Source organism: Sciurus carolinensis, chromosome 2 (genome assembly GCF_902686445.1).
Source record: "Sciurus carolinensis chromosome 2, mSciCar1.2, whole genome shotgun sequence".
NCBI lineage: Eukaryota > Metazoa > Chordata > Mammalia > Rodentia > Sciuridae > Sciurus > Sciurus carolinensis.
The window spans coordinates 83,836,173-83,851,209 of record NC_062214.1 but is presented as its reverse complement, the minus strand read 5'-3'; the positions used below and the strand labels follow the sequence as shown (position 1 = coordinate 83,851,209).

Below are 15,037 nucleotides of genomic sequence, written 5' to 3'. Positions count from 1 at the left end.
AAAACTTGAAAATGTTGTCCTTATGAATTTTGCTTTAACTCATGAGTTACGTGTTTTATTTTCCAAATATTTGAGGGTCACCCAGATACCACTCTGTTAGTGATTTTCATTTTAACTCCATTTTCATCAGAAAATAAACTTTAAATTTTCCATCATTTGTGTTATCAAAATGCTTGAAGTCAAGAACACTGAGGCAGGTTCTGTCAACAAGGTAAGGGTAATGAGGTCCAGTAAGCACATAACCCTTCTCTAGCAACTGCTGATGCTTCACCTTGTTCATCAATATATTCTCAATTTTCACAAGGTTGGACTAAAGGCCAGAAATATGGGGTTCAAATAGAAATGAGAGTCAACTATTCTATTCTACCCTCTCTTCTTCCTCGCATTGGTTCTTCTCCTTTATAGGGCTCTTGACTTTTCTGAAAGTGAGACCACAGCTCGTGTTCCTAAAAGCTTCAATTACTCCCCAGTCTTCTGATTTCCTCTCTGTCAAATCTCAAACACCCACTGCAGAGAGAGGGGAAAAGCACCAAAAACGAAAAGGAAGAGTTAGAGCCACAATACCTTTTATGTTTTAATCTTGAAGACCACACATTATCAACTTCTGCCACTTTGCATTGTTAGAAGCAAGTCACTAAGTATGGCACTCACCTTTTAAAGGGAGGAATATCAAAGAATTGATGGACACATTTTAAACCACCAAAACAATGCCATAATTTTTACTTCAAATTGTCATTATCTTTTAAAAGAAACTAAAAAAAGAAAGAAACAATGCATTTAATTTTATATACATCTTTCTAGCTTCTTCATTCCTTCCAATAACATGAATCAGCAAACTAGAGTACAGAGCCTAAATCAAATCCACTGCCTACCTTGTATGACCTATGAACCAAGAATGGTTTTTAGACTTTTAAATGATTGAGAAAAGAACAAATTAATATTTTTATAATGTGAAAATTATACAAAACTTAAATTATCAGTGTCCATAATAAAGTTTTATTGGAACATAATAAAGTTTTATCTAGGGCTCCATTCATTCAAAGTTGAGTAGTTTCAACAGAAGCCTATGGTACACAAAGTCTAAAATAATTACTATCTGGTCTTTTGCTGAAAAAGTTTACCAACTCCTACTATAAATCCTAATCACCATTATATGGTAATTTTTTTAGCTTGAGGAACTTCCATTATTGTTTCTCAGAGTTCATAATATGGAGACAAATACAGTCTCCATTCATACATAATATGGAGATAAATACAGTCTGGGAGCAGACTGTATTTATCTGAAAATGCCTTTAATTCATATTCATTTTCTAAGGATGCTTTTGCTAAATGGTAACTGGACTTTATAGATTAACGTATTGCAGCAATACTAGATACTCCCATACTCTTTAGAATATTGGTGACTTTTCATCTGACAGTTAACTTGTCTGAATCCAAAATGCAAATATAGAAATTTGGGACTGAAATTTGCTTTTTGTTGTTGTTGTTGTTGTTGTTTTGAGGATTTTTTTATTTGGCATTTGAAACATGGCTTTGGAAGGATATCTTTTGACTTGTACTATTTCTATTAAGAAGTCGAGTGTTAAAAATCATGTCATTATTTCTCTGAATTTAATGTAAGAATTTTCTTTCTGGTTGCTTTCAAGGTGTTCTCCTTCCCTTGGCATTTAGCAATTTGCCTATAAAATAACTAGATGTGGTTTTCATTAATATTTATTTTGTTCAGAGGTCACTGATCTTTTCGGATCTGTAATAGTGGTTTTAATTAAAGATAGTAAGTTTCCTGCCATTATTTCTTCAAATAATTTTCTGCCCCTTTTTCTCTTAATTACAAGACCAATTAAAGTGGAAAGACTTCAGCTTTCTACAATACAAGTTGTGCACAGATTTTTTAAAAATGCCCTCATCAAAAAATCAACAAACTTGAATAATTGACCTACTGTCATTGAATCTTTCAGGATTATTTCTGGGCTGGGATGTAGCTCAGTGGCAAAGCATCTGCCTTGCATTCCCAAAGCCCTGGGTTCGACCCCTAGTTCCAAAAAAGACAAAAAAAAAAAAAAAAAAATGATTATCTTCTATTTGGTTTCCACTTTTGTGATAAGAGTTCCCTGCATATTCTGCAGCAGTCAGTCTGGGATGTGGGAAGAGTTATACTCTAAATACGGGTTTCAATTCTAAGACTGTCCTAAATTTCCAGCTGCCCTGACAGTCTTCAACTTTGACTTCTGACACCTCAAGTCAATATAGTTGTGGTCTCCTATTTCAAGAACTATGAGAATTAGAGAGCCCTTTGTGCAAAAAGCTACAAACTCACAATTTTTATCCACTGTTTTATGTACTTTAAAGAAGAAAGTCTTTGTTTTATGCCTCCTTCTGATGTTTTTCCAATACTTTCAAATAGTTGGTTAAATTTTTTTTCCAAGTTTTATCACTGTTACCTGTGGGAAGGGTTCACTGGCCTCATCAGTTCACAATTTCTTAAAGCTGGTAGTTTCCTGGCTTTTTTTAAAGAGCAGTCTCCCGAACTTGAATTTATTATTTTAATACTAAAATTATAATTATTGCCTAGTACTACAGTAGATAAATTTGCATGTAAACACATATAAACGCATGATTTCTTTAGGCAGCCTATGCTGAAGGTTGATGCCTTCCTATTGTAGTAAAACTAGAGTATGGTAAGGCCTTAGTTGTCAGGTTGAGTCATGAAAAAATAAAGGAAATAAATTACTTGAAACTACTTAAGAGTAAAAAAGAATTCATCTAAGCTCCACCACAAAGATCTGTAGACTGTTTTAATCAATGTCCCAATGCATTAAAAGACTTAGAATAGGGGGGGAAGGGAAAAAATAACAGAATGAATCAAACAACATTACCCTATGTAAATTTATGATTACACAAATGGTATGCCTTTACGCCATGTACAGAGAAACAACATGTATCCCATTTGTTTACAATAAAAAAAAAAATAAAAAAATAAAAAAAAGATTTAGAATAGCAAGATAGGTAATCAGAATGACATTTGTATACCTTTCAGAAAAAGAGCAATAATTAAGAATTATTTTTAAGGAATTTTTTAAAATGAAATACTTACCTATGTTCTTTCTAAAATGAGAAAATATTTTTCATATTGTTTTCTAAAAATACATTACATATTTTTTTACACCAAGACAGTATAAGTAAGAGAAGCTGGAAAAATGGTATCCACATAACATGTGCTTTTAAGAAATTCTATTTATATTATTCCTTTGCTGACACCAAATACTAAAATTTCAAGGGAATCTCAATCAGAAAACTAAAATTAGCAACCTAAACCTGTGGCAAATTATTAAAAGCTCAAAAACAATTACGTAAATAAATTCATTTCACTATACACAAATTACTGAGGTAGATTTTGAATACTCTGAAGGATCCATTTATTCCAACAATAGCAGTAGCCCACTAACTGTAATCTCACAACAGACAAAAGAACCAATTATCATGCAGAATGAGCATACCAAATAAAAATCAGGAAAGGAAATGGAGACCAAGGGCATTGTTTACAGCAATTTTATAAAAAGTAAGCAAACAAAAAGGAACATGTCCCATGGTTCTGTTCATCTTCCTTATACCAAAACACTGATGTGGTAGCTTTGCTCTAAATCAAATAAAGCAAAGTCCAATTGGAGGTCTGCAATCGGCCTAAATGAATTTAACAGCATTTGCTAATCTTGGAAATAAAATGTAAGGAATCATAAAAATTAGTCAGATTCAGAAAGGAATTTAAGGAAACTTGGAAATGTCTGCCATCAAGATTATGGTGATAATTTGATGACTGCCTACATTAAGACTTACCAAATTGTGTTCTTTCATGCAGGTCAGTTTACTTCAATGAAAGCTCAGTAAGGCTTTTTTAAAATGAGGGAGAAAAAAGTATTTTTTATTTTTACCTATCACTCGACTTATTTGAAAGACAAAAATAGAAACCAATTCAGTAACTGTAATAAAGTATAATTAACTCAGTGATCATTGGCAAACAGGACAGTCACCAAGGTAAGAGAACAGGTTATCTTAGCACTTTGAATCACCAAGTGAACAGGTATCTCAGCACTTCCAGAGAAACACTGAAGTCTCAAAGGGAAATATCCAGAGACTGCATAAAGGATTACGGAAGTCATGTTGCCTATGCAATCTATGTTCCACCCTGGTGTAGAATGCTCTTGGTTTCCATTTCCAAATGGCTATGTGACAACACAGAGTTTATCAGGATTTGCAGCCTTACTGTACTTCTCTTCCTTGCATCTCTGCAGAATCTCTAAGCTCCTCTGGTGGACTGGGTGTTGAAGAAAGCTAAAACTATCCATACTTTTCAAAATTGCACATGGCGCTGTATCATCATGTCCTTAGGAAGCAAAAGAAGAAGAAAAAAAAAAAAAAAAAAACAGAGAAAAGAAAAAGACATTATGTAAGCCCAATCCAATAGAGAATCAGGGACAATGCTGCCAACTATTTTAAGAGTGTAAAAAAAAAGTATTAAAAATAGAAGCTAAATGTAAAGAATTTTTCCAATTAATCTGAGGAAATCACAAACAAATAATAGAGAAAAATTAAGGTTTTGTGTTTTTTTTGCTCTGTCATTTACCATCTATGTAACCTTTTTTTTATTATTGAAGTTCTTTTTAGGTATTCAAACTCCTTTTTTACTATTCAAAGTACTGTGAATTAATACCATAATAAATAATTTCGAAACTAAAATTCTAGAGATTTTTAAAAACAATTTGTATGACTTATTTTTTAAATAGACTCACTTTTATTGGGTCTGAAATATCATTATCATATAGTTGGCAACACTGATGGAACCCCCAAAGAGAAATATATCCAAAACAATTTCCCCAAAATTAAAACAATCTTTCACAAATCTTGCAATCAGTCACACTTGTAGGAATTCCAACAAGTGTACAATGATTTAGTGTGTGAAGAAAAGCAGCACAGAGCAGGGAAATCCAGCAGTATTTTTTATTTATAAATCTGAATATAAAGCTATAGAAATTATAGATTACTACCAATTCTTAGGAAAGTGAGGCAGAAATCAGCTACTCAAGGGAAAGGGAAGAGAGCACATTCAAATAAAGGCCAAAACCTCAGATCAGTGCCATGTAAACAGTAAGTCACACTAACAATGAAAGTGGAGGGGAGCTAGTGCTACAAATATTAGCAATAAACTGATTTAAAAGAGAAGAGTTTCCAGGCTTTGGGGGAAACTATGCATCATTTATTCAAAGATCACATCTAGAATTAGGGCATAATATTCAAATTTAAATAGCTTTGCCTTTCAAAACCAAAAATGCATAATTTAATAACAGGCAAATTAAACAATACATAAAGAAGTAAAAGTTCCATTAGTACTCTTTACTGTATTATTAGGAATTAGATACAATAATCTACAAATAGTTCTCAAAACAAAATTATTTTAAAGGTTAACCCATTTTTGTCTCAACATCCCAGATTTGGAACACATATAAAAACTTAAAAACAGCATATATTTATAATTATATAAGAATATAGTTACAATGTAATAAGTATAAAATAATATATAAACTCTGGTTTATGATTTCCAACCTATTTTTAATATACCTATGTCAATTTCATTGAAATATTTACAAATTTAAAAGCTTAGGTTAAACAGTAATTCAAAGAGGTTTGCAGAATATTTTTTAATATGTTTTAGTTGTTGATGGACCTTTATTTTTATTTATTTATATGCAGTGCTGAGAATCAAACCCAGTGCCTTTACACATGCTAGGTGAGTGCTCTATCATTGAGCCAAAATCCAGCCCAAGTATGTTTTAATCTCACTATAATTCCCTAAACTGGATTTCTAAATCTAAAGAATCAGCATCTACATTTATCAAAGGAAAAGGAATCCTATAGTTAATAAGTCAAATTATACTACACATAGAAACAGATTTTTAAAAAATGAGTTTGAAATGTTTCATTATCTACAATAAAAAGTAAATTAATATTAGATATCATTTGCCAAATGTGAGAATCAATAGCAGCAAATTTTCAATGTTTCTAAAAGAGAGTTATAACCAAGTTTACCATCATTTCATAGTCAAAAGAAACCTCAGCAAAAATACTCCCATTACTCCAGTAATTCCCACTTGATGGGCTGCTTGGAGAAAGTATGCTTAGGCATCAGATTAGCCTGCACTTGGTTTGACAGCCAGTTAAGGGAGACCAATTAAAGAAAAAAAACACCTGGTACACTCTACTCATACTCTGTCCAAATTGCAATTTTAAGTCATTACCACCAAACTTGCCCTCCATAACTAATTTGATAATCTGCTAGTCAGAAATAACTCAAGAAGATTATAACATTAAAGTGCTCTATTAAGAGCTCACTAAGGGGAACCTCGCTTTCCATGTAAATCTACAGCAAGTTGGGTTTGAACTAGTCCTAGGAGATTCTCCCCTTGGGTGTAAAGTTTGAATCACATCAGCCAGATCTGTTGGGATGGGTTTCCTCTCCACCTCCTCCCTGCCAGCCCCTGCCACTCTCCCACGCTCCGAGTGAACCCCACACAGTGGAGGCAGAAGTCCTGGTCCTGGTTTTGACTCAGCCCCTGCAAGCTCCGAGACTCATCCAGTCTTCTCAGCTTCAGCTGCACCTGCACCCATCAGCAGAAAGGTTGGGATCTCCCAAGGGGCATGTGCCTCTAAAGGCCCAGGTACAGTCAGCTAAATAAAACTTCAAAGTCAGAAAGACGGCAGCTAGACAGAATAAAATAATTTACATCGTGCATTGAAGAACAAAAAAGAGCTCACTAAATTACAGTGTAGAGGTTTCAAAAATCATTCAAGATTACTAGAGCCACTGAAATCCATTTTCCATCTGATCAAATACACTGTAGCAATGTCATTTGGATATGAGTACATTTTTATCTGTGACCGTTTTGTGTCTGAATACATGCCTAGCTTAGTTTTTTAATAACCTCTGTTCCATTCTTTCATTCTACTTTCTAAGCCTTTAAAAAATAAACTCTTAACTATTTTAAACATTATTTTTCCAGACCACAATTCTATTTCTATATTTTAAAGTGAAATTCTTCTTGTCTGTTGTGTGTACCAACTCCCTGTTAAGGTCGTATGATTGTCTTAGGAAGGTTTATATTTTCAACAAAGGGTTTTTTTCGGGAGAGGGGGTTTTGGAAGGGAAAAAGGAGTTATAAAATGTAAAACAGGCATTTATACCATCTCTCATATTTCATTATGTATTTGCAATATGCATTTACATATTATGTAATTTCTAACTCTTTATTATTAACTTTACTTAGGTGAGACTTTTAAAAGTTCTTTGTACTCTGTTCCCTTTAGGTCTTTGAACATATTTAAAATAGCTTAAAGTCTTCCTTAAGTTCATTTTCTGGCTCTCCTCAGGAACAGTTTCTATTGATTCCTTTTTTCCTGTATGTTGATCATACTTTGTTTTTTCTTTGCATGTCTCAAAAACTGTGTCAAACACTGGATGTATTAAATTGTATAATGGAACCATTCTAGGAATCAGAGTCTCCTTTATCCCCAGTGTTTGCTGTTGGTATTATTCCTATCCTCCCCACTCCACACTTAAGATGTTTCTGAACTAATTTTTTAAAGTGCATATTCTTGGTCACATGTGACCACAGAAGGTTCCTCTCACTTAGCTTAATGGTCAGCTAATGACTGACCAGAGATACTCTTACATACCCGAAGTTGGGGAAGAATGGATGTGAATAGTGCACATTAAAATGCCACAAAGTGCACTGTCTTTATTTGTAGTTGGCTTTTTTTCTTACATAAACACTTTCTAGATTACCAGTAAGCCTTTAATTTCCACAACTCTAACAAAGTTATTCTGACAATTTTCATTAGTGTTCTTGATGCTTTTACAGAAGAGATTACTTTTGGAAACTCTAACCCTACTATTTCACTAATGTTTAATTCAAAACTCTTACTCTTAATCACCATGCTATAGTGTCCAATAATACAAATGATTTATAAACAATGAGTTTTTGTTTTTAACAAAAAATGTAATTAAGTACTAGATAGAACTACTGGACAAAGTAAAGCATCATCATGCTCTATTCTATGTATCACATAATCCTGGTCAAATTATAATCTCCCCTGTATACCTTTCATGATTCTTAAAGAGTACTCTCTACTAGGTTCTAACTTATACAGGAGGAGGAAAACAGAGGCAAGGTGAATGACAGAACTAGAACATCTGTTCTCCATTACCTCACTCTCTGCCAACCAGACAAATCATTACCATTTCTCATTGCATCTAGTCGCAGAGCCAACATGCAACTTACTGAAACTGCCTACTTATGTGAGTCAACTAAGAGCATTTTCTGGTTTCAAACAGGCTGATCACTATCATAAACATTCTACAATTATATTTTTCTCAAAAAGAGTACTTGAAATAATTTTATTTATAGACCTTAAAGACTTTCCTTTAATTTGGAATTCTATACAAAAGAAAAAATAATAAAAAGTAGTCTTTGATATTTTCAGCTGTGCTCAGTCAGCTTACTAAAGAGAAAAGAATGTCAGGGAATTACTTGAGGAATTAGTGAGAGAGGCTGTTATTGTTGCTCACTGTTAGGATGCTTCTTGACAATTAGGTACGAGTTATTTTTAATTAGTGCATATTAATTATAGAGAATAGGTTTCATTGTGGCATATTTATGCACATATATACTTTAAAGATTCTAAAAGGAAGTAAAAATAGAAAGCATCATCTTTATTAGAATTATCATCTTTGACATCTTATTTGCAAAAGATCTGGACTTGGTTACCTTTTACCTCTCTTATTTTATTTCTACTTAAATCATCTCTAATTCTCATTTTATCTTAATAAGTGTGCATATTATTTATAGATTTTGTAAAAGTTCCAAACCTACAACTTAAATCATTTTAACAGTTAAACTGTTAGTTTCCAATGCTACAATATTTGAACTGTATGCTGTCCTTTCATTTCAAACCCAACAAAAGAAAGTTAAGTGGCAAGTGAGCTGGAGAAAGCAAAGTTCTATGGTGAATGCTGGCACAGACACCAATATATTGTAACATTAAAAAAATTGCTTTCTGGAGTCAATCTGCTCATTAGACCTCAAAATGCAAATTAACCAGAGTTGTTCTTTTTCTTTTATAAAATATAAAATTTTATAGTTTATTCAAGGGGAAAATCTGGGATGTTATTTTTTAATCTAGGTGATAATTTCAGGGTGATTTTTCTTCGTGACACTTCACTGAACTATATGTTTGCTTTATGTACTTTTCTATATGAGTGTTATATTCTAGAATAAAAGAGTTTTCAAAAAGATTAGTATACAGAGGTTCTGTACTGCCCATTATTAAATTTTATCAAGATGGAGACATTATAAGTTGTGTTTTTTTATTTGTTTTTTGGTGTTGGGGACTGAACCCATTGGTGCTTTACTATTGAATTATATTCACACTAAGTTGCTGAGGTTGGTCTAGAACTTGCAATACTCCTGCACCATCCTCCTGAGTAAATTATCTCTTTTTATTAATAACACTGCTTATCAGTCAGGTTTAGTGGCACACACCCATAATCCCAGCTACTTGAGAGGCCGAGGCAGGAGGAGAGAAGTTTGAGGTCACCCTGTCTTAAAAGAGAAAAGGAAAAAAAAAAAAAAAAAAGACTGGGGATGTAGTTCAGTGGTAGGGTGCCCCTGGGGTCAATGCTAGGTACCACAAATAACAACAACAATATTGCAGGTCATTTCCCAAATTGAAAATGCAGGACATAAACAACTAACTTACATAAATAATAGGTCTGTGTGCCAAAGGATGATACAGGTAATGTGAAACTGCATGAAGTGACATAATTAATAATAATTACAATTAAAGTTTCTTCTTAGTCAATAACATCTCAGCAGGATACTTAACAAATCTGGACTTCATTACAAAGCTATCATAACAAATAAGAAAAAATCATCTTAAAGGAAAAAAAGGTTCTTTCAAGGTTTTTTTGTTGTTGTTCAAATACAACCTTTTAGAAATCACATTGTAAAAGGCAAAGCTGGTCTGAGGTAGTTCCTTTACTTCTGCAATTTGAGGACTGTTACAATCTCAAAACAGAAACTAAGTTCAATTATTTTGTCTTTCATTTTAGGGATATTATCTCCAAAATATTTATTTCAAATGTTTAAAAGCTGAGTGTAAAGTTTTACTACTAGTACACATCTCAAAAAGCCATATAAGTCAGTCTGAAAATAGGGAAACACACAGGAGTGTTTTCATGCTTCTACTGAAAGGCATGTCTCAACCACAAAGATATCAAAAATTCTCACTATGCAGCAATAAGCTCGGACTACTGCTACAGCAAGCAACGGTGCAGTTACAAATGTGCTATCAGGACTATGAAGTTGCTCTCCCACAGAATGGAAATGGATATTCTGTGGTTTAAGGAGGAAGCACACAGAAAATAAATATCATTTCTAAATTTTAAAGTAAAAATCCAATGAACTGAGTTAAAGGTAAGAGAAAAAGAAAATGGTTGATATGAAAACAGATCGTTTTCATACATAGTATCTGACTTTAACCTCATAATTCTAAAGGCAGTATTAACTCTTTTATAGAAGGAAAAACTTCTCTAAGCCACAAAATCAATCAAGACATGACAATGAAGCAGGGGATTCTTTCCACTGGACCTCCAACATCCCAATCTTTCTTTCCCCTAATTTACACTTTCATATTAAATTATGCTCCACATTTGTAGTAAGAAAAAACAAGAAAAGTTTCAAAATTAAATTCTAAATTATTACTTGTGATCATTACTACTTCACTTTCTGTTCAAAATCATACCATGACTTACTTATGTCTAAGTACCATTATTACACTCAGTATTCCTGCCAAGATTAATAAAAAATGTACTAATGCATACCTACACATACATAACATATAAACATTTAATCACATAAAGTTTACTCAACTCATCAGACCTGAAACAAGATGTCAGAATGTTAGAAAACAGAACAAATTAAAAATCATGAATCTTGTGGACTAAAGGCAAAGTAATAAATAAATAAGAGATGAATCATGGTAAATACTACCAATACTGCTTACCACTCTTTCTCTGAATGTGTCTTTTCCCAGCTTCCCTGAAAGCAACCATGGCTCTGAAAAAGGCTCGGAGAACTGCCCATCGGAAAACAGCTACAGGATCAATTCCAATCATCCCAGAGATAAATGCATTCTTGCTACTTCTCAGAAGAGCTACAATGTCTGGGCGCATATGATCTGTATTTTTTTCCCGAAAATCCTGTGTAAAAAAAAGTACCACTGTTATTAGTGAAAAAGCTATTAAAGTTAAGATGATGATGGGTAACATGTCTGAACAGTGACTGAATAGAAACAGTAATGACTTCTGAATGAAATATTCATTCTAATTTACATAAAATACTATACTTTTAGGGTTGGTACCTACTTTCTGTGGAGATGTGCTGGACAAATTAGGAGAAAAGCAGTAAAATCAGGATTGGAGCATCATGAGCAAACAGTGAGAGTGATGAAGATTAAGGCAAATCAACAGGCTCCTTAGGCTCTTTAAGCTTGAGTGAAGGGTTTTACTTTACTTTATTCAAGCATAAAGGAAAAGTCAATGACAACAGCCAAGTGGTGTTTTATAAACATTTGTTGATGCACAGGAAATGAACAGTACAGAGAAAGAGTGGAAAAAGGAAGAACAGATATTGTAATAACCAGAGAAGAGTTGACAGTGACTTGGACAAAGCAAGTGGTCATAGAAGACATGGGATATGTTAAGCGGTAAAAGCAACTTGCTGATGATGGTAAGAGAATGAGGGAATTAAGTTAATACTTCTACTTGGGGATGAGGAGCTAGGTGGATGGAGATGCCACATACTGATACAGAGAAGACTAGAGAAAGAAGATCAAAAGAGATCAAGAGAGTAGTTTTGTCCAAGTGAAATTTGAGATGGTGAGGATAAATAATAGTAGGTAACATTTACTGAAAGGTTACTATGTGACTGGCACTCTTCTAAACACTTTATATATATTGTTTCATTTAATTCTAAAAAAAAATTGAGATCAATATTATTATCCCCACTTTATATATAAGAAAAGTGAGTTACAAAGAATAGAAGTATTTTGGCCCATCACACAGTAAGGGGAAGAGCAGGAGTCAAATACAGTCAATCACAACCACGATGCTATTGTCAGCATACAGACATTACATCGGCAAAGTCTTAAGTCCTAAGGGGATTTCACAAAATATAATTGGATATTATTAGCATTTTAAAGCTGAATAAGATTACCTGTGAACTATAAACAGGAAAGAGAAGCAACCTGCCAGAGCACAGAGGTTTTAAGAGACAGAACACAAGAAAGCGAATTAAAATGTTCCACACAGATACAGGGAGATTAAGAAGTTTCCACGGGGGGAAAAAAGGGCCCAGAGGAACGTGAATAATCTAGGCATTGACCACAATCTTACAGCTATATTAACACTAAAAAAGGATTTTAAAATCCTTTTTAAAATGATGAGTGTATCACTCTGGTGAGTATATCACTCTGAATTAGTGCAGCTTCACAGAACAGCTCTAAATCAAAATTCTACACGGAGCATACTCAGCATAATGTCATGTATTCGCATATACAGAAGTCAGCTTTGCTTTCCTAATTCTTTGTTCTTCTATAAACAAGGGAAAATAGTAAACAAGCCAGGATCTTGACCCTTGGCTTGTCCCTAAACATACTTACACCAAAAGTATTTATTATTTAAAAAAAAAAAAAAAAAGTTAGTAAAATTGAATTTTTTGTGTTTCTTTTTTTTGGGGGGGGGGCAGGGATTGAACTCAGGGGACTTAACCACTCAACCACATCCCCAGCCCTGTTTTGTATTTAATTTAGAGACAGGGACTCACTGAGTTGCTTAGCACCTCACGTATGCTGAGGCTGTCTTTGAACTTCCAATTCTCCTTGCCTCAGCCTCCCGAGCTGCTGGAATTACAGGTGTGCACCACTGCTACTGGCTAAAATTGAGTTTTCAAATCTTTATCACCACCACCACCACCGTAATCATCAGTTTACAACCACAATGGCAGGCACCAACAAGGTGACAGACACTAACTTACACACTTACATAATGTACTTTATTCTATTTTAACAATTACTCAAAAAAGCAGATTCAATCATAAACTATAAATTTTCTGATAATAGGAAGCTAAGGCAGCATAGTTAAACATCACAAAGGTTAAGTACCAGTGCAGGAACTGAAACACTTGTCTGCCCTATTTGAGAGACAACTCTAGTATAATCTCAAATTCTAGAACAAATGTTGATAGTGACCAAGGGTATTCATTTTCCAAATGAAATCATCTCTGTATTTCCAGATTTCTGAGTCCCTTGTAAACTGACTACATCATTCTTGAAACACTCTCCTGGTTTCCATAAGAACACATTTTGTAGCTTAATACTTAGTTCTCATGCTGCTCTTTTCAGTTTCTATTGCTAATTCATATTGGAAATTTGAATTGGGTTTGAACATTTATACATTTTTTCATGTAATTCTCTTGTATCAGGTGATCACAATCATAATTATAGCTTTAAATACTATCTAGATGTGGCTCAAACATTTATTTCCAGCTCAAATCTTTCCTGTTATTTCTGAGATCCATTTATACATCTTAAAGTTATCCCAATTTGAAAGAGAATATATAGGCCAGTAGTAATTCATTATTAGGAAGCATTCATCAATCAGTGAAACCATGTGGGTCTGAGATATCCTTTGCAAGAAAGTTTAAAATCACTGATTCAAGTTGTTCAAGAGACAAAGGATTTTCAGGTTTTCCTATTCTTTCTGGTGTAAAATTTTGATAAAGCATGTTTTAATGGGAAGTTATCATTTTATCTATGTTGTCAAATTTATTAACAAAATATATTCCCATACTTTTCAACATCTTGCTCTTCTCCTGCCTCAACCTCCTGAATTGCTGGGTTCTGAAGAAAACTATCCTTTTGCATTCCTGTTATCTGTACTTTGTATCTATTATCAGATTTTTTTTCTATTACCTTTTATATCATTTTGTGTTATCTTTTCAAGGAACTAACTTTGGCTTTATTTTATGTCTGCTTTACATTACATTGACTTTATGATCTTATCTTTTATTATGTCCTCCTTCTAATTCTTTGGGTTTAATTCCTATTGTTTTCCTAGTTTCTTGAGAGGGAAGCTTATATAACTACTTTTCAACATTTCATCCTAACGTGTTTAAAGTTATGAAACTTCCTCTAATCAAGGTTTAACTAAATCCTCCAAATTTTAAAAGGCTATATTTCATTACTGTTCAGTGTAGAATATTATATCAATTATTATTATAGTAAATGATTTAAATTGTGGGTAGTTATTGCTGTTGTTCTTTTAACAGTGGTGAGGAGGCTGCACCAAGCTACATCCCCAGGATGTTTTATTTTATTTTTTAAATTTTGAGAAAAGGTCTAAGTTGCTGAAATTGGCCTGGAACTTGTGATCCTCCTGCCTCAGCCTCCCAGGCTGTTGGAATTGCAAGCAACTGCCACTATAGCTGGGTAAATTGTGATTTATTTTTTGACTCATCAGTTATTTAAGAGTTTGAATTAATTTCTAAATACCCGATGATCACCTTATTATCTTTATGATATGCTAATTGAGTCAGTTATTTGATAGTGCTATTCAATATTTCTGTTTTTCTCAATTTTTTTCTGTCTGCTTATTCTGTTTGCTACTGGCAGATATGTGTTAAAATCTACAACTATGATCATGAGTTTGTCTAGGACTACTTTTGCTCTTTTGCTTTATATAATTTGAATCACAATTAGGAACAAATTTTAGTGATTAAGTCATTAGGTACATAAAAATTTTGATCATTGGTAAAGAAGACATAATGAAATGTCCCTTTTTATCTCTAGTAACACTTCTGGTATTTATCAACTGCATCTAATCTTTATCCTTTCCTTATTTATTAAGTTTCAACCTATCTGATAATACAGA

At 33.3% G+C, this 15,037-nt stretch overlaps 1 protein-coding gene across 1 annotated transcript in view; it reads right to left on the bottom strand.

Moving 5' to 3' along the window:
- Myo9a (myosin IXA) overlaps positions 1 to 15,037 on the bottom strand; it is a 251,023-nt gene that overhangs the window by 98,863 nt on the left and 137,123 nt on the right. Inside the window, exons 14-15 of the mRNA XM_047539276.1 lie at positions 11,113 to 11,308; positions 4,262 to 4,381 (exon numbers count right to left, since the gene is read on the bottom strand). Coding sequence (XP_047395232.1) covers positions 4,262 to 4,381; positions 11,113 to 11,308 — 316 coding nt within the window. The remainder of the gene's footprint in view (positions 1 to 4,261; positions 4,382 to 11,112; positions 11,309 to 15,037) is intronic.